The 26,043-nt window shown below is 33.9% G+C and overlaps 2 protein-coding genes across 2 annotated transcripts; one reads left to right on the top strand and one right to left on the bottom strand.

Moving 5' to 3' along the window:
* LOC125867864 (uncharacterized protein At4g28440-like) lies at positions 1–3,748 on the top strand. Its single transcript, XM_049548455.1, has 3 exons — positions 1–146; positions 294–486; positions 3,265–3,748. Exons 2-3 carry the CDS (start codon positions 300–302, stop codon positions 3,450–3,452), a joined length of 375 nt encoding a protein of 124 aa, XP_049404412.1. The 5' UTR covers positions 1–146; positions 294–299; the 3' UTR covers positions 3,453–3,748.
* Positions 3,749–24,162: 20,414 nt separating this feature from the next.
* LOC125868815 (F-box protein At3g07870-like) lies at positions 24,163–25,176 on the bottom strand. Its single transcript, XM_049549367.1, has one exon. The coding sequence runs from the start codon at positions 25,174–25,176 to the stop codon at positions 24,163–24,165; it is 1,014 nt and encodes a 337-aa protein (XP_049405324.1).
* Between the last annotated feature and the right edge of the window lie 867 nt (positions 25,177–26,043).

The raw sequence follows: 26,043 nt of genomic DNA, 5'->3' as shown, positions 1-26,043 counted from the left end.
GCAGTTTGTTAGAGTTTCCCATCAACATTTTCCCCAAAATTTACAATTTCCTTTTATTTCAACTTGAGTTCTTCTTCTTTGAACAAAATCTCCATTGACCGGCGAATCTCCCGGCGATCTCTTTTTCCGGCGCAATCGAATTTCAGGTTTCCTGTTTTTCTCCCTCCCACTTTACTACATCTGCCTTAAATATGTTGTTCTCTTTTTATGATAAAACAGCTTAAATTCCCTGAAAATTCTCGATTTTGCTTTATTTTTTTTCTGTGAATTGAATGGGTTTTTAAAAATCGCAGGTAAGAATGGCAGAGCAGAAGAAGCAGAAAGTGGGATCTAAAAAAGTGAATCAGCTTCGCCCATTAGATTTTGGGGTTAATATAACTGTGAAGGTTATTAGTAAGAAGCTAATTGCACAGAGAAATCGTATTGCTGAATGTTTGGTTGGTGATGAAACTGGAATTATTATATTCACTGCCCGCAATGATCAAGGTAATTTTGTTTTGAGTAGTTATTGTGGATTGATTTGTTATGCTTGATTTCTAACTTTGTTCACTGATTACAGATGTTGTTAAGACGAAATTAGTGTTTGGATTGAGAAATAATAGACTCTTTATTGTTAGGAGTGGCTTTTTATATCATCAATGCTGAGTTTATGTTATTAGGATCTCAGCATTGATGTCAAAGGGAGAACTATTTTGATGATTTTCCTGTTTTTTGTTGATGTTATAAGTTTGACTTCTGTTGTATCATGTATGTATTGGAAATTGCCTGAAAGCTGAAGAACTTCTGGATTGGGAAATATCGAATCTTTAATGTCTATCATCTAAGGTTTTTGGATGTGTTTTCTGGTAGAGTAGGATACTGAGAAGGGGCTGAATTGTTTAGTTCGTCCTCGGATGGTAAAGCTCACGTTAATTGCCAAAAAAATAAATAGAAGCGGCATTTTTTGAGAAGTGCAGGGTGGAATTTTTATCGATATATCGTTAGGAATAGTGGATATGAAAATTAGTATGTACATGTAGAGAAGGATAAGATCATGTTTGAATAAGATCCATGGGAAGGCTTTTCAAAATTTCAAACTTGTTAGCGTTGGCAATCGGGTATTTGTGGCATTGTAAATTTATGTTGTCCGGGTTGGGAATGGTGCTTGTCAACCTTTTAACGAAGCATGGTGGGGAAAATTAGTAGCATTTGAGTGCATAAGCTTAAGTTGGCTGTGCAAGTTTGGTGCCTATGGAGTTTTGACTATTTGGAAAAATAAGTCGTGTATTCTTGTTGCCCTTTTTCTGATTTATAAACCATATCTAGCATTGGTAATGATCACATGTATAAAGTATCCTTACTACTGTTGGCAAAAACCAATAACTTGGCTTTATCACTATTACCTTTAACCATGGTGGATGACATAAGTTATTATGATCTTTCATCCTTATCCGATGAGATTTAAATTCCAAACAGCTCAACGGTTGCTTTACTGTATTAAAAAAAGTGCTTTCTTAGCTCCAGGATGTTTACCTAATTAATTCGCAATACCTAAGCACTATCATGCCTGGAATAGGGGAGGTATGGAAGGGGAATATGGTGCTTTACAAGCTTATAGATCTGTGCCAAACTCAAAGAGAGAGTAATAGGAAGAGAGTGAATGAGTGGATACATACAGTGTCCAGAAACTTAGGTTTTAATATAGATGCATGTTGGAGTGTTTTGGTAGTTGCATGCTTCGGCATTGGCTTTCTCTGATTTAATAGCGAATGTCGACTGTTCCTTACTTAAAACAGATTTTAATCTTTGTTATAAATTTCGAGGTTCTAAATCTAAAGTCTTTTTAGTAACATGGATTAGAATTTTCAGTTGCACCCAAACGTGTGTCTAGTGGTCAATGAAGTGGGTTGAGAATCCTAAGGTATTAAGCTCAAAATCCCAACAACAACATACCCAAGGTAATCCCATAAGTGGGATCTGGGCAGGGTGGTGTGTATGCAGAGCCTTACCCCTACCATCTCGGCCTCGTCTCCTTTATCTTGTCCGCCTCCAAGGCTACTCCCACCTTGTGCTGAATAGTTTCGTTACTGATCCTATCTCTCCTAGTATACTCATACATCCATCTCAACATCCTCATTTCTGCTACTCTCATCTTTTTGATGTGCGAGTTCTTCACCGACTAACACTCCGCCATACAACATAGTTGGTCTAACTACCACTTTAAACTTTACCTTTAATGCTCGGTGACACATTCTTATCACACAAGATACTGGTTCCGAGCTTCCATTTCATCCACCCCGTTCCAATATGTGTAGCTAAGTTCAAAATCCTAGCAGAGGCAAAAACATTAGGTGCTTTCTTCCCATTTGTCCCAGCCTTGACGCTGACGGAGAATGACTTGTTCTTGTGTTGTGGAAGGTCTTTGGAATTAGTCGAGGTGTGAGCAAATTGGCCCGGACACCATGGTTATTAAAAAAAATCAGTTGATTTGACCTCAGCTTTCTGTCAAATTTGGTATTGGGAGCGTGGTTTCTATCAGTGTTGTACTGAAGAAACAGAAAAGGCAACTACCCTAAACCTAAGTAACAGACAAGTCACATAAGTATGAGCTACTGAAATCTCTTATATACTTCAATATTCCTACCTCTCTAACTGTAATCTTCCTCTTATTAGTCTATTACCATAGTAATTCTGGCTGCTAGTCATGTTTAAGAGCTTCAATAAATGCTATCAAAATTACCAGATTCATCACGGATCTCAGAGAAATCTCTTATCGTTACATATATGACATCGAGATGCTTGCCTAAGCATCAAGGTGACATGAACATGATTAAGTTCTTTAATTTCAAAAACCCAGCCTGGCTTTACCAATTCACAGTAAAATGAAATGAAAAGAAAATGATAAAGGACAAGGAAACTTAATCGATTAAATTTTAACTACAGGAAATGACTTGAACTGATAAGTCCCTAAAATTTAGCCAGAAAAGAACTGGAAGGAGATAGGGTAAGTCTAACATTGTTGACTTCCAATCTTGCTCTATCTAATTGCCTTTAATGTTTGTTGTTTGATATCTTTATATGTTTTATTTACAAGGATTTTCAACTATTCTCTTGTAGTGCTTGTCCATTGCTTGAGTTCTGTGATTTGTTTTGACATTTTTTTGATCTTTTTACTTTAAGCAGATGACTAGGGACATGTCTTACTCCCACTTCCTCGCATAGAATTCAAGATTTGGTTTAATTATTCATTGAAGACGCCTTAAATTTTAATTGTCTTTTGTGTAGTGGATTTAATTCAAGAAGGTTCAACACTAGTCCTGACAAAAGCTAAAGTTGACATGTTCAAGGGATCGATGAGACTTGCTGTTGATAGATTTGGACGTATTGAAGTTGGTGCACCAGCCAGTTTCTCGGTGGAGCAAGATATTAACATGTCCTTGATTGAATTCGAACGTGTAGACGTTGTTGTGTAGGCAACCATTGCCTTCCCCCAAAAGGGAACAAATGCCCTGAATACAAAGCTTCATTCTATCTCTTAGGTACTTTTACCTTGCATTTCTCTTCACATACTGGAAGAGAAAGACTAAGACACTCATTCCCAGGGTAAACTTTTTTGTAGTATTGAAGAGGAACAAGCTGTTAATCCCTGTTTTACTTATTTATGTGTTGGATAATCCATGACTTAGAAATTACAAAAAAGTGTTTTATAGATATGTTTTGTTGGATAATGAGTGATCTTTTTATTTTATGTATTGAACCTTTTCTTCAAGTTCAATTTTCTTAGAGTAATTGCACGATTCAAACATATGCCTAGCAGGACACAAGCGCATGACGTAATTTGTGGGATATTATGATGGGAAGATATAAACAATGCCACGTTTCTACATGATACAGTTTCTTTTTTAGTCAATCAAACAAAGAAAGAATGACATTTCTATATTCAATAACAATTTAACTTTAAAATTTCCATTTTATGATTTATAGCTATACAAACATCTATGACTTGTTTTGGATCACAACTTTCAAAAGTCTTTCTTTTTTTAAACTTTGTATCCTGTCATAGTACATCATATAAATTGGAACAGAGGGAGTATCATGTAATGAATTATTGGTGTCCATTTGTAACTTATTTCATCGCTAAAGACTCTTTAAACATTTATGATTGTACATTTCTTAATGAACGGTAAAGTTAATTAATAACTTCATTAAATCCCAAGGGAGTTTAATCTAGACTTAGTCGACACCTACTTCTTGCTTAGTCCACCTATAAATATGACACAGAAGTCATAACAGTGCAATATTAACCATTATAATAAACTTTATAGTAAAGCAAAAATGGAAAAAATTTACAATTTTTCCATCTTTGCAACTTTGTTTTTCTTCACATGTGCAACTTCATTTGAAATTTCACCCTCCTTATCTAAGATCCCAACATTACCAAAGAATGCCTTAGGAAATCCACAATCCCCACAATCAATCCCTAAGGTAGAAATAGTATATCCTCTTTCTAAACCTAAAGTTTCTCCTAAACCATCACCAAATAAACCTCTTCCTTCACATTTGGCTCCAAAAAGCTCACCAATAACTACGCGTCAGTCACAACCAAGTTGGGGTCGGTTAGCTCCTAAGAGCTCAATTAAACAGAATCTTTCTCCAAAACCAATTGAAAAACACACATCTAACTCAATTTTGGCTCCCAAATCTAGAGTTACAAAACCAAATATTCTTCGCAATCCAACAGGAAAGATTATCACTAAGACAACCTTGGCTCCAAAGGCAGCACCAAAGTTTACTCATAAACGTACACTTAAACATGTCGCTCATTAGAAGACAGGGGAAGAGGAATATGCTGGTCTCTCTATATACTTAGATTATTCCCTGAATGTTGCAATGAATTTGGCTTTACAAGATAAATAAAGTTCCTATTTGGCAAGTGTGATTCCCTTTAGTTTCTTCTTTAGATGCAATTGATGTTTATTCTGGAAAAAAAAGCTTCCATATTTTTGGCCAAAAATAATAGATTTCTTTTAGCTTATATACCACTAGGCGATATACCTAATGCTTAACATCAAAATCATCTCTTACAATATGAAAGAAGTATGAAACTTGCAACAGCAACATACCCAATGTAGTCCCACACAATGGTGTTTGGAAAGGGTAGAGCATAAGCCTATTTCTGATAGACCCCGACTCAAGACAAAAACAACCTAGAAAAAGACATAATAGAAGTACGAGAGAATGAACTTGCAAGAATCAGTAAAAACAAGTAGATCTTAAATTGATAGCACAAAGAGGTGTAGCCTAACATAGAAAATGATCAAATCAAAATAACGATAGCGGTCTCCACTCCATTCATCATGTTATGGAGCGATTTAAGTAGTAGCTAGCTCTCTTCCTAAAATATTAAGACGACAACAAAATAAACTGTATCAGTTGGAAGGGTCACTCCAAGAGTATATTTTCATGCTGGATTTTAGTAACACCAGTGAGTTATGGCCTTGGAAAAAAAATATGGTACAAAATGGAGGAAGTTAAGACAAAAGAAATACTCTAAACTATCTGAGCCTTCAAATAAATATTTGAGACCTTAATTCCTTAAAGAAGTTATGACAGTCTTGAGCAAGTAAAAACTTGTAATACATCTAGTTGCTCAAGAAAATCACCAATTTAGGGAAGTACAACAAGAAAAAAACAGGGTGAAAGTTACTCCCAATTGATGCATTCCGTTAACTTTACCCAAAGAAGTTCATGCACTGTTTACCCCAAACAAGTTCGACAAATTATCTTTTATGCACTTCCAAAATAAATATGCCTGACTGATAGACCAACATTTTGTTCCTTCATAGTTCGATCTATTCAGATGCTGCTGAATGAAATGAATAAAAGAAATGCAGCTTTGGAGACTGAGCAATGCAAGTAACTTTGAGATGTTAAAGGAGTAAATACTGACCCTTTTTGGAAGATTGACATTAGCATCGCTAAGCGTTCCCTGTACAGGTTTTGGAGCTTTGCCCACATTCCTCCAATTTTTCTCATCAACTCCAAGAGTATAAACCTCCAATTCAGATACATCTGGACGACCCCGAAACTTCCTAGTTACTAATCTCAATACTTTATACTGTCCAGAGGCCTCACTAAAGCAAAATCCATAATAAATATGACAAATTCTTTTCTCCCATTCAGGCAATTTAACCTTGAAATACTCACCCAAAAGAGGATTGCTAATACAAACCGAATGATCTACCTCATACATTTCACCATGCAACAAACAAATGAATCCATTACAAGAACCAATTAATGTCAGATTTGTTTTATCAAAACCACCAATACCATATAAGTCATCATCCTTAGAAACCAAATCAACAGGATGAGGAAGGTGTAAATTACGGTGCAACATAATAGGTCGGTTTACGCGTTGAGAATTATAGTCATAATCTGCTCCAAGTTCTAGCAGATAACAGACAGAATAATTTTTCGAAAGCAAAATGCAAGGAAATTTACGCGATCTAGCGTGATACATCTTAATAAATAAAGGATCAGAAGTTATGAGATTATACCAACTTTTGCAAACAAACGGAAAATGAGCTTGATTGGCAACTTTGAGAGGATTTCCACCATAATCGCCCCGGAAAATCCATAATTGTAACTTCATTGATTCTTCTTCGTTTGCAATCACATTTGGAACTTAGAATTGAGTTTGAGACACTGATAGGAACATCGAAAAGCTTCGGCTCCATTTCTTTTCTCTGTTTCAGTGATTGAACAAATCGCCAATTTCTAGGGCTTTGGCGTGGTTTTGGCGCGGAAAGAAGGAAATGGCAGATTCCAACTTTGATTGGCATAAATTTGACCTCATTTTATATTTATTTCCTCCCATTCGATATCCTAAACAAATAAATACACACGTTCTACATGGTATGCTACATGACAATTTGCAGCTATGTGGTGTTTTACGTATTTTTTTGGGGAACTTTCACATATAGTCAATCAAAAATAGCTTAATTACGCTTCATAACTATAATTTGCTAATTATGATTCATAGCTACATGTTATAGGAAGGAGAATGGAGAGCGAGACAGGGAGAGGGAGGAGAGAGGCGAGGCGAGAGGGGACAAAGAGTGGAGAGAGACGAATTGTATATGTATATTTATCGAATTGTGTGTGTATATCTGTCAAATAATTGTATATATGTAACTAATATACATATGTATTTGTATATCTAGCGAGCCCGATTGGGAGAGAGAGGCGAGCGAGACTGGGAAAGGGAGGAGAGAGGCGAGCAAGAGAGGGAAGAGAGTGGAGAGGGGCAAACTGTATATGTATATATGCCATATGCATATGTATTTTGTATATTTGGCGAGAGGGATTGGGAGAGAGAGGAGAGAGGCGAGGATATTGGGAGAGAGAGCAGAGAGGCGAGCGAGAAAGGTCAAAGAGTGAAGAGAGGCTAGTTATAGTTATATATATGTCATATAATTGTATATGTATATATATATATATATATATATATATATATATATATATATATATATATATATATATATTTGTGTGTGTNTATATAATTGTGTGTGTGTATAATTTGTATTTGTATATGTATAAAAGAGGACAAGTGACTCAATTAAAGCTAAAATTAAGCTGTGAGCCGTAATTTATTCAAACTATAGCTATATTAGCTAATTAACTAGTATATGTTTATTTTTTCCGCGTAATTTCCCTATTTTATATCACATAGAACTCATGTATATGCTTGTTCAGTTTTATACAAGTTTAACTATCAACTACGGGGGAAGTCGCACTTTAACTTCTTTCTTTGACCTAGGCCTCACATCGATTGTTTATCCACTGAACTCATCAATCAACCTTGACCTTGATTCTCACTACGTACTCCAACTCTATCTATTAATGAAGGCGTTTTATCTAATGAAGCAGGAGGAAGACTAGGAAAGCAAAGTATGCTAAGGATCATAATATCTTTGTGAACCTGGAACATGAAATTGCAGCTTTTATTTGGAATATTCGAAAAAATCATTCAATTCCACATGGGTTCTTTTCACCTGATATTTTATGGTCTATGCGCATATAAGTTTATTTAACATTAGATTTCTAATAAAATCTAATAATTGATAAATTAATTAAAAAAATTAAAGAGATGAATTAAAATAATTCTCTATCAATTAAATAACAATTACTTTTTCCGAAATATAGTGTTTTATAAAAGGCAAATATCTCAATTCTTGATTTTCTCAATTTACTTGAACACTATTTTAGTTGTTATCAATCTCTCTAATAATAGTATCAATCTCTTATTTTAGTTTCTCTTTCCTCCATTTTTTTTATCTAAGAATATTTTTGGTGCTTTGAGAAATTGATATCATTTTTGGTTTTTTAATTTGATAATCGTTTTTTTAAATAAGTATTCTTATTTATTAAAGTTATTATTTTATTTTTGAAATTTCCCGTAAATATTCTCACACAGCTTTCTCCCTTAATATACCAACGATATTTTTTTCTTTTAACTTTTTTCATACACGTACTTTTTCTTCTTCCATGTTTCTTTTCAATCCAAACTTTATGCTTTCATCCACGATTTCAAATTATTCTTTATAGGGAAATTGTGTAAAATAACAAATTATTAAGTAAAATTAAATGTTATAACCATAGTTTCATTTAATTCTAACCCGTAGCAAACACTTTGCCATTCGCCTCTCTCCCAGTTCGCCACTCTCCTGATCTCGCTCGTCACTCTCTCTCTCGCCTCTCTCACTTCATACAAATACAAATGTATAAAACATGTTTGTGTTTGTATAAAGCGAGAGAAAATTGTATATATACATATCTTTTCGTCTGCCTCTCTCCCCAGATATCTCGCTCGCCACTCTTTCTCTCTTGCCTTTCTCAGTTTATACAAACACAAGTGTATAAATTGTGTTCGTATTTGTATAAAGCGAGAGAAAATTGTATATACAAATACATATCTTTTCGTCCTATAAACTTATAATTATACAATACAAATATTCTCCTGCACAGTTCTCTTGTCTTTCTCTCTTCCTCGCTTTATACAAACATAGATTATACAAAAAAATACTTTCTTATTTGTATACAGATTCCAAATATATACTTATACAATTGATTCTTTTATATAAATATATCGAAATAGACATAGCAAACATAAAGTTTGCTATGAAGCGCAATTATGCAAACTATAGATATAGCATACAAATATGATTTGTTAAATCTAAAATTTATTCTTTTTTATATATATAAATTTTGAAAAGTTGGCCTTACCATCTATACACCTTCTCTATATTTAAGATGGCTCCATTAACACATTCATCTGGAATTGCCACATAGAATGAATGTCATGTGAAACGACATGTAAGATGTGAACTGTCATATAAAACATTATATAAAATGTTTGTGTCTATTTGTTCAATTTTATACAAGTTTTAAGTGTCTACTTATACACATCGAAACTGAAGATATAAATGTCTGTCAAAGCCAAATTAAAGTAGAGTCGTTAATATGGACTTAACCCATGATTTTAATAAGGAAAAACTTCAGAATATGGCAAACATTCATATATATTCAAGAAAAATAGCTACATTTTATTTTTTTTCATGTTATATGGATATAATTAGACTATAAATAACAAAGTTAATTATATACAAATAAATAATTTTTTTATATATATTTAATATAATAAATAAATATTAAATAGGAAAGTAATTATTGAATGCATAATTAATTATGGTAGGCACATTTGTGATCTTTTCCCGTGTTTATCATCATAAATTTTTTCTCTTTCATCAATATTCATACATCACATATTTTCTGATTTTTTTCCCCCAAATTCAAGATCCTTTACATCATTGCAGGAGCGATTTTTGTGATTTTGTATCCATTAGATATCTTCTAATTGCATATTTATCACGTTTTTATGAACATTATATATCTACACAATTACACTTTCTTCTATTTTCATAGGGTTTTGATTCAAGAATTTGTTTATCCATTTCAATGGCTGAAATTGATATTCCAAGGAGGGTTACGACAAGTATACATTTATTTGACAAATTGTTGGATGAACTACCTTCTTTTGATTTGTATATTACTCAACAACAAGTCAAAATTTCAGGCTCTATTGTTGCACTGGAGAACGAAAGAAGAACAAATTAAAAAAGGTTAATGACCATATACTCTTAAATCTGCTTGAAGAAATCGAACATGCAAAATTAGTAAAGAGGAAAAAAGGTTCAAAAGTGAAAACTAATCTTGAAAAAAGGAGAAGAGTCAACGATATTGATTCAAGTGAGTGTGAAAAAAGAGCAGTCGAGCAGGAACAAGAGGAAAATGAAATTGAGATTTGTATGCTTTATTTTTATTTTTAGTTTAATGTCATTTACTTATATATCTCAACACATGTATTGTGTGCCATTGTCATTATGGATTCTCCTCTTGTATTGAAATTGTTAGAAAATTTGATTTCATATGTATATAGTTGTTAAAAAATGAGTACAAGAAGAACATGAACAAAAAAGAGATTGAAGGTTCTTTGATTGTAAATTTTGTATGTAGTAGGATACTTATATACATAGACATTTGTATTATGATATAACCACAAGTTGAATTGTTGATCTGTGAATACAATTATATTTGAATACATAAGTACTCTGTCAAATTTAAAAAAGTTGATTAGGGAATTCAAGTATAGTTGTATACATCAATACTATATTGTTGGCCTTTTCAAAATTTTATTTAGAAGAATACTTATACAGTTTGATACCCACAAATTGTATTTTTTTTTTGCTCACTTGTCTAATGTACCCATACTTATACAATTTGATACCCACAAATTATATCTTTTTTGCTCGTTTGTCCAATGTATCCATATTTTTGCTTAACAACAGTGTTGAAATGTATCCATATTTATATACATAAATACTTGTATTGTTATATAAGCACAAGTTGAAATGTTGATTTGCGAATACAATTATATCTAGATAGATAAGTACTATATCACTACAACAAATTTGATTAACAGGGACAAATGATTTCGTCATTTATAAATCATATTTCGTCACTAAAAAACTTGTGAGACGAAAAATAATTCGTCAATCAGTCGTCACTAAATGTGTGTCGCTAAAAGTATACAAAGACGATTTAGTGATTCGTCGCTAAAAGTATTATATTAACTACAAAAAGAAAAATTGTGCCCAAATGCTTAAACATTTGTGACAAATTTATTTATCGTAAAAAGTATATTTTTTGGTAGTTAATAGCATGCTTTGTCACTAAAATGGTTATTACTACCGACAAAATTATATCGTCGCTAATTATTTTACTTCAATCAGTGACGACATCAATTGTCTCTAAAATTATATGTATTTCGTAGTTGAACAAAATCTAATTTTGTCCCTAATGACTATATTTTATATGCAAAAAAAATATTTTGTTCTTAAATATATGACTATATTTTATATGCAAAAAAAATATTTTGTTCTTAAATATATTAATTAGGGACAAATTTATTATTATAAAAAGGTTAATTTTCTATTATATCCCATCTACATTTTTTTAATCCCTTCCCAAGAGCTCCCACATTATGCTTTCTTGGGGACTCAAACTCACAACCTTAAGGTTGGAAGTGAGGAGTGCTAACCATCTAATCAACTCTCTCTTGTCTCTCATTTTTATTTTATTTTTAACTTCATTCACTTCTTTCAAATTTAACTTTTGTAGAAATAATATACTATATAATTATTTATACACATACACAAAGGAATGAATTTACCACCCACAATTCATTCAAATGTAGATTATATTTTAATTAAACTATATATTTTTTTAAAATATATTTAAATATATTTAGTACGATTCTGTCATTTTAATTATTTATTTTTATAAATTTTAAAAATTATTCAGTACAATTATAAATTTATATAAAATTAAACTTTCGATTTTATTTTATTTTTAAATGAATAATCGGTTCAATTCGGTCAGTTAATCAATTGTTTTGAAAAAAACATCGATATCCATAACTATAGTCTATAGTACTTCATCATAGTATATTTGAAATCCTAGTTGATTCATTTCTTTTATTTGTGCTTTCATTTTTTTAGTTTATTTCAATTTTCACACTGATGGAAAAAGTTAATACAAATTCACGAAATATTTCGCACATTTGTGAAGTCTAAGTTTGTAAGTCGATGTTATCTCTGTATAGTTGTTCTACGTACGTATGTGAAATTACTATTAAAAATGTACATATTTTTAGATAGAATCTAATAGATCGACTTAGTCTATGCAGTTTACCATTCACAATTCAATAGACACGTACGAAAATCAGCACCAAGAATTGAGAAATTATTTTTTCTATCATCTTTATCGATGAAAGTGATCAAATAAAAAATAAAAGTGTTAAACCAACAAATAATAGCGATCTAGTGGTAGAACCGTACCCCACTCACAGTACTTATAACCTGGATTGTATTTTTCAAATGATGCATTTTATAATTGCCTAATTTAAGAAAATTGATGAATTAAACTTTTTCATTGTTACAAAATCAACTGAATTCATTGGTTTTAATATTTTCTCTCGCCAATTAATGAATGGACTCTGTCTATTTCTTATGAAACACTTGTACTATTCTTTTTGTATGTTGTCACTTGTAATTATGAACAATTGTTGCCAAAAAATTTTTTGTATATAGCTATGAATTTTTTTTGTAGCAAATAGTTGAATTATTCACCACAAATTCTAAGTCGTCACTATTTCACACCTTACATATTTTGTGACAATTTTTTTGTTGTCACTAAATTACAGATTGATTACAGACAATAAAATCATTGTCACCAATTATTTATATTATTAGTGACGAAAATAAATGTCATAATTAAATCTAAATTTTGATAGCTAAAACTTATAATATTTAACTACGAACTCTAATTTATCGATATTGTAACAACATATTTTCTTAAATAAATTTTTTTTGTGTCAAAAAATTAATAAATTTTAAGACAAAAAATAATTTGTCATGAATTAGATATATTATTAGTGACAAAATAATGTGTCACCGATAACTTTAAATCGTGACTAACACTACTTAACAAATGGCGCCAATTAATTTTTTGGTGGGAAACTTTAGTGGACAAAACTTTGCCATGGTTTTTTATGTTTCGTCACTATAAGTATATGTCTCATATATTAAGCACAAAAAGTAAATTTGGTCACTAAAAGCGAACAATTAGTGACAAATTTATTATCGTAGCTAATAATTTCGTAGCTATATATCATATTTGTTGTAATGATCCAAGATAAAAAATTGATTAGGGAATACAAGTATAGTTGTATCCAACATATTCATTTTTGTGTTTAACAACAATGTATTCATTGTATTCTATATTGGTGTATTCATTTTTTGTTTAACAACTAGTGTATCTATTGCCATGTAGTTCACCTATTCAAAATCGAAATCCTTAATCTTCATTCACAAATTTAACAATTTGCTTACATACAATAACTTAAATTAACAAAAAAAATTATTAATACCTTTACAACGCCAAAATAAGAATTATGGAGAAAACAAGAAAATTGAGTATGATGTATCACAATTTTTGTTAAATTGATAAAGAATATGATATGATATGTCTTTAAATAAGTAATTTTCAGTTATAAAGTTAATTATGGGAAATTGCTCATTGTATGGACGTAATGTAAGGATAGCGGGTTATATTTAGAGTCAATTCCTTATTTAGTTTGTTGTACTTAAAGATATATTAATGTATAAATAAAAAACATAAAAAACTATATAAAAATACAGCAAAAAAGTGATATAAATTGTAGTCATTTATTGTAAATAACATACTTATAGCTATTGATATTCATTAACCCTATAAATATAGCTAAACTAAGATTTTTGAAGCCCAATTAAGAAAATCACTTTTTGTGAATCATAATAGACATACATAAGTATCCTCCTAAACTTACACCTTAGTTTCAAGAAGATACTTTAACTTTGTCGGGACTCGGGACTATGCTAGGTGGCTGAAAAGGGGAATATTAATACTAGGTCATAGTTATTTAGGGGGGAAACAAGACATAAATAATTATTTTCTTGAAAATAAGATCGATACAAATTTAGGAAGGTAATTATATGGTATATCATCTTTCAATTATTTTTTCAATAGAAATCGTGTATGCGTGTTATACCTAAAATGAGATCACGTCAAAATAAGAATTAAAATTAAATTCTACTACTAAATGTAGATTTTAGACATTAAACCAGTAATAAAGATGAATACGTATTATTCCCCAATAAAACCATCAGAAGCAATTTTACTCTCAATATTATCGAAATATCATAAACTATACGGAAAAGGGTCAAAATTGTCCCTGAACTATGTGAAATAGACCACTTATACTCTCCATTACATTTTAAGATCAAATATTCCCCCGCCGTTATCCTAAAAGACCACAATTACCCTTAAGACTTAACAGAAGTGATGTGGCAAGCCACATGACACTAAATCCGCCACCTAGGCTTGCCAACTAGGATACCCACTAAAAAATTTGACCCAATTAATAATTCAACCCTAACCCATTTTTGTTGGATCAACCCACAAATATTAAGCGGGAAACATCATCTATTTTCACCTCATCGATTTACATTCAGTTCAGAGATTTTTTGAAGAACATATTTTCCTTGAAGAATCTGCTAATCTTTTCTTCTGGAATCTCGATTTAGAAGGTAAATTCTCTTTTATTTTATTATGAAACGGATTTTTTGTTTACTTTCTGTAGGGTTTTAAAGGTTTTTCATAGTTGTATTTTGAAGTTAGGGTTTATACGTAACATTGATTTGTGAATACTTTAGTAAATATTGTTGTAAGTTCTGATGATTCCTTATATTTGAGATAAAATACTACTTTTCCTTCAATTTTACATGTGTGTTGGGATTTGAGGAGGAGTTAAAAGTCTTGTATGTCTTTATCTTGTTTTGAGGTCCCTTCTTGCTGTTTTTATGTTGGTATTGACATATTTTTAGGCTACTTGCAAATGATTTAAGATTTTATTCTCGAATCTGAATGTGTGGTCCCGATCTAATTGTTTAATCCTTCTTCGTTGTGTGTTTTTATTGTTAAGTCATTTCCTTTGATTTTATATGTTATAAAAGCCACTTTCTTTTTCTTAGAAGCCTTTTTCTCATTTATATGTGCTTTGTTTATTAATGTGGGTCCTATATATTTATGTTTTGCTATTTTATTTTACTTTCTTTTTTTTTTTTGCAAAAAATTCAATATGGAAGATATGAATGTTGATATTTTATTTCACCATGGAGGTAAATGGACTTTAAAACCTCACCTACTATATGATGAGAGGTATGTTCATTCTTTGAGAGCCTTTAATTCCGATCACCTAAACTTGATTGACATAAAAAGGGTGTTTGAAAACAACTTGGATTTTGTATTAGTTAAGCAAGTACTTGTGAAATGACCTTCTGGAAATTTGTTCTTGGTTCAAGATTCTGATGGAATTAGGGTACTTCAGGAGTTACTAACTGAAGAGTTTAGGGTAGTTCATGTATTTGCCGTTGATGATTATGAAGAATTTGTTTTTGCCCCTAACATTATCAATCACAGTGAAACATATCATGTTCAGTGTGAGTATGGGACTGATGCCAAGTCAGAAAGTGATGATAGTTTGGTTGATCCTACTTCAGATGGTGAGTATGACTTTGATGAGTTAGAGCTCATTAAGATGCAAAAAAATAAGGAAGTCAATGCTAATCTAAGTCATTACAAAAACCTGTTTCTTGGTATGACCTTTAAGGACTTAGATGATGCTAGAAAAGCTTGTAATTTATATGCCCTGGCGACTAAAACCCTTTGAAAGTTGCTGTTAGAATAGAAATACGTATTTCCTACTTAGAATAGGAATAGGAATAAGAATAGGAATCCTAGTTGGAAAAAGATTTCAATGTAGTGTCTATAAATAGGGTCACAATGTAACAATTTAAATACACAATTCAATGATATATTTCTCACATGGTATCAGAGCATTGGTGAGAACAAACAAGTCACCGTATGTCTATGTCAATTTTCGGTGATTGTTGGGTCTGATTTTGTTTTTCTTTTTTCTTTCTGTGGGTGTTGTGCGAAAACCAACACCACCACGAGGCTCGAAAAGCTCCCGCGACCAAACCCCAACCAGAACCACCGGAAAATATCACCCCACGCGCTGGCGCGTGAAGGGTTTTCTGATCGTATTTTTTGAGAAATTTTTTGACAGTTGGGGTTGTCCAGCCATTCCGACCAGGCCCATACTATTTTTGACCAGATAAAATTGCTGGAATTAGGGTTCCGGCTATTTCCTGGCTGTTTTCGGTGACTTTTTTTCGAGATTTGAATTTTCCGACAATCAGATCTCAATAATCAAGTTTTTTTGTTGTTTCCAAGGCAAATTTAGCATAATGTCTTTTGGGTGTGATGTTTTTGGTTCTAAAAATATGGGGATTAGAAGTTCTAGCCCTATAATCACTTCAGAACTTTTATTGGAAAGCTCAAAATATTTATCTTGGGCTTCCTCGGTTGAACTGTGGTGCAAGGGTCAAGGTGTCCAAGATCACTTAACGAACAAGACTTATGTGGTCTTGTAACGGCAAATACTAGTGAGGAAGATGCAAAAGCCAAAGCACAATGGAAGAAAGTAGATGCTCAATTATGTAGTCTCCTATGACGTTCTATTGATTCCAAATTGATGCCCTTGTTTTGCCCATTCCAGACGTATTATACAGTTTGGGAAAAGGCTCGTGCTTTATAAACTAATGACATATCTCGATTCTATGATGTGATATCTCAGTTGACCAACTTAAAGAAACAAGAATCCGATATGTCTACTTACTTGGGACAAGTACAGACAGTCATGGAGGAATTTGACACGTTGATGCCAGTTATTACGAATGTGGAAAAACAACAAAAATACAGACAAACATTGTTTCTAGTTCTTACTCTTGCTGGACTTCCTCCTGATCATGATTTTGTGCATGATCAGATTTTAGCTAGCCATACAGTTCCTACAATCGATGAATTATTCTCTTGTCTCCTTCGTCTTGCGGCACCTCCCAGTCACAAAGTAGTTTCATCACTCACTGTTGACTCCGCTATTCTCGCATCTCAAATCTTTGAAAAGCATACATATCAGTCTATGGAGAATCGACGAGAGGGGGGGGCGTTTTGGGAAACCTTGATCCAAGTGTAGTCATTGTCATAAGCCTGGACACACTCGTGACATATGTTATATTTTGCATGGTCCACCACCCAGTTATGATCCTATTGTTCTAAAGGAATATAATGAGTTCCTTCGAAATCGCGCAAGTAAACAGATATCTCTACCAGTAGCATATAGTGCTCAACTTAATCAACCATCCAATAATGCTCATATTGCTCAGACAGAATATGATGAGTTCCTTCAGAATCGTGCAAATAAGCAAATGTCTCCACAAATAGTTTCGGTTGCACAATTTGATGTGTCTGTTGCGGGTAATTTTTTTTCTTGTGTGTCGCAATCTAGTACTCTTGGAACATGAATCATGGACTCTGGGGCTTCTAATCATATCTCTGGCAATAAATCACTTTTATCCGATATTGTTTATTCACAATCTCTTCTAGCTATTACTTAAGCCAATGGGATCCAAACAAAATTTAAAAGGGGTTGGAAAAGCCAAACCCCTATTTTCTGTCACCCTAGACTTTGTTCTTTATGTCCCTGGTTCAGCTTTTATCCTAGCATCTGTTAGCCGTTTGACGAAAGCCCTACATTGTAGCATAACCTTTTTCGATGATTTTTTTTTCATGCAGGACCGCAGTACGGGACAGATGATTGGAAAAGGACATGAATCACAAGGCCTTTACTATCTTACCCCTTCAAATTCCTTAACAGCATGCTCCGTTACAGATTCCCCAGATCTAATTCACAAATGTTTGGGACATCCGAATCTATCCAAACTGCAAAAGATGGTGCCTAGTTTAGCTAGTTCATCCACATTAGATTGTGAGTCGTGTCAACTTGGGAAACACACTCGTGCTACATTTTCTCTTAGTATTGAGGGTCGTTCAGAGTCTATTTTTTCATTAGTTTATTTTGATATTTGGGGTCCTAGTAGTGTCAGTTCCACCTTAGGATTTCGTTATTTTGTTAATTTCATTGATGATTATTCAAAATATACTTGGGTTTTCTTAATGAAAGATCGTTCTGAGTTATTTTCTATTTTCAAAAGTTTCTTTGCTGAAATATAAAATCAGTTTGGTGTTTCTATTCATATTTTTCATAGTGATAATACCTTAGAATACTTATCCTCCCAATTTCAGGAGTTTATGACTCACCAAGGCATTATTCACCAGATTACTTGTCCATACACCCCTCAACAAAATGGTGTAGCTGAAAGAAAAAATAGGCATCTTATTGAGACCGCTTGTACTCTTCTCCTTGAATCCAATGTTCCGTTGCGTTTTTAGGGAGGTGCAGTTCTTACTTCTTGTAATTTGATAAATAGAATGCCATTTTCTTCTATTCAGAATTAGATTCCACATTCCATATTGTTTCCTCAGTCACATCTCTATCCTATCCCCCATCGTTTCTTTGGGAGCACATGTTTTGTTCATAACTTAGCCTCAAGAAAAGATAAATTAGCTCCTCGTGCCCTCAAATATGTCTTTCTTGGTTACTCTCGAGTCCAAAAAGGGTATCGTTGTTATTCACATGATCTTCATCGATACCTTATGTCCGCTGATGTTACATTTTTTGAGTCTCAGCCTCACTATACATCTTCTGATCATCCTGATGTATCTATGGTCTTACCTATACCTCAGGTTTTACCTGTGCCAACCTTTGAGGAATCTACGGTTACTTCTACATCTCCAATTGTAGTGCCACCACTACTAACTTATCATCGCCGTCCATGTCCAACGCTAGTCCCAAATGATTCATGTCATGTGCCGGACCCTGCTCCTACTGCGGACTCCTCTTAGCCAACCGATTGCTCTTCAAAAAGGTATACGATCCACTCGAAATACTAATCCACATTATACCTTCTTAAGTTATCATCGCCTATCATCACCCCATTATGCCTTTGTGTCGTCTTTGTCCTCTATTTCCATTCCTAAGACTACAGGTGAAGCACTTTCTCATTTTGGATAGAGGCAGGCAATGGTTGATGAGATGTCTGCTTTACATAAGATTAGTACTTGGGAGCTTGTCTCTCTTCTTGCAGGTAAATCTATTGTTGGTTGTCGTTAGGTTTATGCAGTCAAAATTGGTCCAGACGGTCAGGTTGATTGACTTAAGGCTCGCCTTGTTGCCAAAGGGTATACTCAGATATTTGGGCTAGATTATAGTGACACTTTCTCTCATGTGGCTAAAATAGCATATGTTCGTCTTTTTTCTATGTATGGTTGTCGTTCGTCATTGGCCTCTTCATCAGTTGGACATTAAGAATGTTTTTCTGCATGGTGATCTTGAGGAAGAAGTCTATATGGAGCAACCACCTGACATTGTTGCTCAAGGGGAGTCTAGTAGCCTTGTATGCCGATTGTGTAGGTCACTCTATGGTTTGAAACAATCTCCTCGAGCTTGGTTTGGGAAGTTCAGCACAGTAATTCAAAAGTTTGGCATGACTCGTAGTGGAGCTGATCACTCGGTGTTTTATCGGCATTCTACACTAAGTCGATGTATCTATTTGGTTGTTTATGTTGCTGATATTGTTATCACTGGTAATGATCAAGATAGTATCACCTATTTGAAGCAACATCTCTTTAAGCACTTCCAGACTAAAGACCTTTGCAGATTGAAGTATTTTCTAAGTATTGAGGTTGCTCAGTCTAGATCAGGTATTGTTATTTCTCAACGCAAGTATGCCTTAGACATTCTTGAGGAGACAGGAATGATGGGATGTAGACCTATTGACACTCCTATGGATTCGAATGTTAAACTCCTTCCAGGACAGGGGGAGCCACTTAGTAATCCTGAAAGGTATAGACGACTTGTTGGAAAGTTGAATTATCTCACAGTGACTAGACCTGACATCTCTTTTCCTGTGAGTGTTGTAAGTCAGTTTATGACTTCCCCTTGTGATAGTCATTGGGAAGCAGTTGTTCGTATTCTGCGATATATAAAGTCAGCTCCCGGTAAAGGACTACTCTTTGAGGATCAAGGCCATAATCATATCATTGGATATACATACGTTGATTGGGCAGGTTCACCCTCTGACAGACGTTCGACATCCGGATATTGTGTTTTAGTAGGAAGTAATTTGGTGTCGTAGAAGAGTAAGAAACAGAATGTGGTTGCTCGATCTAGTGCAGAATCAAAATATCGAGCAATGGCGACAGCAACTTGTGAGCTAGTTTGGATCAAACAGTTGCTGGGAGAACTAAAATTTGGCAAAATTGATCAAATGGAACTTGTGTGTGATAATCAAGCAGCTCTTCATATCGCATCAAATCCAGTGTTTCATGAAAGGACTAAGCACATTAAGATTGACTGTCACTTTGTTAGAGAAAAGATACTCTCGGGAGGTATTGTTACGAAATTTGTGAAGTCAAATGATCAGCTTGCAGATATCTTCACCAAGTCCCTCACATGTCCTCGTATTAATTACATCTGTAACAACCTAGGTACATATGATTTGTATGCACCAGCTTGAGGGGGAGAGTTAGAATAGAAATAAGTATTTCCTACTTAGAATAGGAATAGGAATAAGAATAAGAATCCTAGTTGGAAAAGGATTCCAATGTAGTGTCTATAAATAGAGTCACAATGTAACAATTTAGATACACAATTCAATAATATATTTCAAACAGTTGCAAAAAGTGACCGAAAAAGACTAAGATACAGATGCATAGAGGGTTGTCCATTTGCAATTCTTGTTTCACTTGATGGTAAAGGTCCAGGATATAGGCTTAAGACTTTTAAGCAAGAACACAATTGCAAAGAGGCATTACACAATCCTAGAGCTACCACAAACACTTTATCCCATTATTTCAAAAACAAAGTTCAAAACAATCCCAAGTATGCGTTGAAGGATATGAGACAAGACTTGAAGGATAATTTCAACTTAAATACTAATGATTCAAAGTTGAAAAAGGCCAAGAGAATGACCCTTCAGAAAATGCAAGGCAGATTTTTGGACGAGTACAACAGATTGGAGGCGTATGCAAATGAGATTATAATGACTAATCCTGGTAGTGATATGGTGATCAACTTATCAAAAGATGCAAAGGAACAAGGACAAAGAAAATTTCTCAGAATGTGCATATGCTTTAATGCAATGAAGGTTGGATGGAAAGAAGGATTAAGACCATTCATAGGACTTGATGGAACCTTTATAAAGGGTCAATGCAAGGGGTAATTACTGGTGGCTATGGCACAAAACTGCGATAATTCTTTCTATCCATTGGCATGGGCTATAGTGGATAAGGAGACTACTAGGACACGGACATGGTTCTTACAGTTGTTGGAGTAGTATGATATTAGCTTTACGCATATGGGCAGACACTTGTGGTTTTTTGAGCAAATGGAGAAGGCTAATGTCAGGTTTGATGGAATTACTTTTTTTTAGGCTTTTGAAAGCTTGTAGTCATGCTGGACTAGTTGATGAAGCACATATATATACTTTTCTCGTATGAGTGATCATCACTATGCTTGCTTGATAGATGTATTGAGTAGGGTAGGAAGATTGCATCAGGTGTATAACTAGGAAATGCAGTGAAAGTGACTGCGAAAGCTTGGGGAAAGTCATCAGGCTGCAAAGATTCTATAGTTTTCTTGTTATACATATAAATGATTCTGTCTCTTTATTGAAACAGACAGAGGCGTCTATCGTGAAGTTCCATGTAATTTAAACTCGATCCACCTCTAATGGAAATATCCTAAATCAAATTATACTTCTAATAAAATTTCTAATTTCGTCATAAAAGTACATGAGCTCTCTTGCATTCTCTCGTTAATTTAACTTCTTTCCTTATTTGATTTCTTTTATAATTTTCCCCTAAAAGTTCTGTCAAGACAATTGAAAATTGAATCGTCACCTGTATGTATCTCTCCAAAAATCCCTCCCTTTTTATTTGTAAAATCTTGACAGCCAAGAAGAATAAAAATGCAATTTTTGCTACACCCTTTAATCGTTAATGCAGTATTATACTTGAATCTCTTGCAAAGTTTTCAAGATTTGCCTGCTCCAAGAAAGGTTTAACACCTTAGGAGGCGAGTTAACAGTTGGAGTTGTTAGTGATGAAGATATTGTTGCTACTGAACCTTAAGAGTTTTTTTGCGCTCTTTGCTTTTGATGGTCTTTTGGCCTTCAATATTCTATTACTCAATTGATGCAGTACTACTCTTTATATTGTTCATCTAATATTGGACTTAGACGATCTTAAATATAGCAGAATGGACACTACTCCGATAACTTGATACACCACGATTTCAACTAAGAAAGAGCAGGTGTTTTCGACCTACTCTGACAATCAGTCGGATTCAAGTTTATGAAGGTGAAATAGCTTACCTCTAGTTTCAGTTGATCGATAACTTTAGTCCCAATCAAAGCTAAATTTCGTTGCTTTCTCAAGATCATCGGGATTGATTTCAAAGCTAAAGAGAAATCTCATGGTCGTCTTTATACCTCAAGCTTGGGTTGTAGCTATGAGGTTGAACTGACCGTTCCATCTGCAGTCCACATGTTCTGTTTCAAACCCAATATTATATGTTGCGCCAAAATTGACGAGGAGAAGGTACACTAATTTGCTGCTTCTTTAAGGAGTTGTAAACGTCCCAAAGTTTATGAAGGCAAACATATATGTACATTGATGAAGTTATAACAAAGCAGGCAATAAATCAAAGTAATAGCTAATTGATGAAGTTGTAAATAAGCAGGGGAATATATTTTTGTGGGTTGATCCAACAAAAATGGGTTAGGATTGAATTATTAATTGGGTCAAAAAATTTAGTGGGTATCCTAGTTGGCAAGCCTAGGTGGCGAATTTAGTGCCATGTGGCTTGCCACATCACTTCCGTTAAGTTTTAAGGGTAATTGTGGTCTCTTAGGGTAACAACGAGGGCATTTTTTTATCCTAAAATGTAACGGAGGGTATAAGTGGTCTATTTCACATAGTTAAGGGACAATTTTGACCCTTTTCCGTAAACTATATTAGGATCTAGAGTCCAACTTTATTTCCAACCCCTACCCACCACACTAATCCCCGAAAAAATCGTGTTACTTATGTAAAAAGCTTCCATATTTTTAGCCAAATAGATGTTTTGGCCAAATATATTGGATGTTTTTAAGCTTATATACCACTAGGCAATATACCTAGTGGCTAACATAAAAATCATCTCGAACTTGCAACAACAACATACACAATGTAGTCCCACACAATTACGTCTCAAAAGGGTAGAGCATACGCAAATCTTAATAAGCCTATTTCCAATAGACCCGCGACTCAAGACAAAAAACAACCTAGAAAAAGACATAATGGAAGTACGAGAGAATGAACTTGCAAGAATCAGTAAAAACAAGTAGATCTTAATTTGATAGCACAAAGAGGTGTAGCCTAACATAGAAAATGATCTAATCAAAATAACCATAGGGGTCTCTACTCCATTCATCATGTTATGGAGCGATTTAAAAAGTAGCTAGCTCTCTCTTCCTAAAATATTGATGCATCTTTGGAGACTTAGCAATGCAAGTAACTTTGAGATGTCAAAATGGACAACATTTAATTAAAGAAACAGAGGTGTTGTCTACTAGAATTCAAAAGCATCCACGAAAACGGTAAAGCTAACAGGGGTTAAACTGAATTGTATCAGAAACACAGAAGCAAAACATCATATCCCGGATGGAGTAAGACAAAAGAAATACTCTAAACTATCTTAGTCCTCCGATAAGCATTTGAGATTTGAAAGTTGTCCCCCATGACAGTATTGAGTGAGTAAAAGCTTGGAATGTATCTAGTCGCCTCAGTGGCACTACCATACACATTGACTACCTTCAGCATCTCCTCTTTTGGGTTGTAAGAAACTAGTTGTGTGCCACGTTCACTTTGCATCAAGATTTCCCCATCTTTCCAAATTATGATTGGTATAAATCTGTGACTACCGAGACCAGGAAGAATAAGTGAAATGCGATCTTTAGTCTAAGATTCAGCTATCCCATACTCTTTCATCCACCATATATCAATATAATAAAAAGAGCTATTATCAGACAAACATAGACAATTCCCCAACTCTGCTAGCTTCAAGAACACAGATGGAGTTTCTAGACCAGATGGAGCTGGCAGGGACTTCCCTTCTTCTGTCACGATATTAAAGGAGTAAATGTTGGCACTCTTTAGAAAATTTGCACCATCCATCCAATGAATAGTATTATTGACATTAACACCACTAAGTTTTCCCCATAAAGAACTTGGAGCTTTGCCCACATTCCTCCAGTTCTTCTCATCAACTCCAAGAGTATAAACCTCTAATTCAGATACGTCTGGACGACCCCGAAACTTCCTATTTACTAATCTCAATACTTTATACTGTCCAGAGGCTTCACTAAAGCAAAATCCATAACAAATACGACGAATTCTCTTCTCCCTTTTGGGCAATTTAACCTTGAAATACTCACCCAAAAGAGGATTGCTAATGCAAACTGAATGATTTACCTCATGTGTTTCACAATGCAACAAACAAATGAATCCATTACACGAACCAATTAATGTCAAGTTTGTTTTATCAAAACCACCAACACCATATAAGTCATCATCCTCAGAAACCAAATCAACGGGATGAGGAAGGTGTAAATTACGGTGCAAGATAATACGTCTGTTTACGCTTTGAGAAGTATAGTCATAATCTGCTCCAAGTTCAAGCAGATAACAGACAGAATAATTTTTCGAAAGCAGAATGCAAGGAAATTTACGCGATCTAGCGTGATACATGTTGACAAATAGAGGATCAGAAGTTATGAGATTATACCAACTTTTGCAAACAAACTTGCATCGGAAAATGAGCTTGATTGGCAATTTTGAGAGAATTTCCACCATAATCGCCCCCGGAAAATCCATAATTGTAACTTCATTGATTCTTCTTCGTTTGCAATCACATTTGGAACTTAGCATTGAGTTTGAGACACTAATAGGAACATCGAAAAGCTTCGGTTCCATTTTTTTTCTTTGTTTCAGTGATTGAACAAATTGCCAATTTCTAGGGCTTTGGCCTGGTTTTGGCGCGGAAAGAAGGAAATAACAGATTCCAACTTTGGTTGGCATAATTTGACCTCATTTTATATTTATGTCCTCCAATTTTGGTATCCTAAACAAATAAATACACACGTTTTACATGGTATCCTACATGACAATTTACAGTTATGTAGTGTCTTGCGTATTGTTTTAGAGAACCTTCACATATAGTCACTCAAAAATAGCTTAGTTACACTTCATAGCTATAATTTGCTAATTACTATTCGTAGCTACATATTATAGGAAGGATAGTGGAGAGCGAGATTGGGAGATGGATGAGAGAGGCGAGGCGAGAGGGGCAGAGAGTGGAGAGAGGCGAATTGTATATGTATATTTATCGAATTGTGTGTGTATATCTGTCAAATAATTGTATATATGTAACTAATATATATATATATATATATATATATATATTTGTATATCTAGCGAGCGAGTTGGGAGATAGAGGAGAGAGGCGAGAGAGATTGGGAGAGGGAGGAGAGAGGCGAGCGAGAGTGGAGAGGGGCAAATTGTATATGTATATCTGTCAGATAATTGTATATATATATATATATATATATAAATCATATACATATGTATTTTGTATATTTGCCAAGAGATATTGGGAGAGAGAGCAGAGAGGCGAGCGGAAAGGTTAGAGAGTGGATAGAGACTAATTGTATTTGTGTATATATATATATAAATATGTGTGTGTGTATAATTTGTATTTGTATATGTATAAAAGAGGACAAGTGATGTAATTAAAGCTAAAATTAAGCTGCAAGCCGTAATTAATTCAAACTATAGCTATAT

This window comes from Solanum stenotomum, chromosome 6 (genome assembly GCF_019186545.1).
Source record: "Solanum stenotomum isolate F172 chromosome 6, ASM1918654v1, whole genome shotgun sequence".
Classification (NCBI taxonomy): Eukaryota; Viridiplantae; Streptophyta; class Magnoliopsida; order Solanales; family Solanaceae; genus Solanum; species Solanum stenotomum.
Note: the sequence above shows the minus strand (reverse complement) of the source record. Positions and strands in the feature narration are given on the sequence as shown.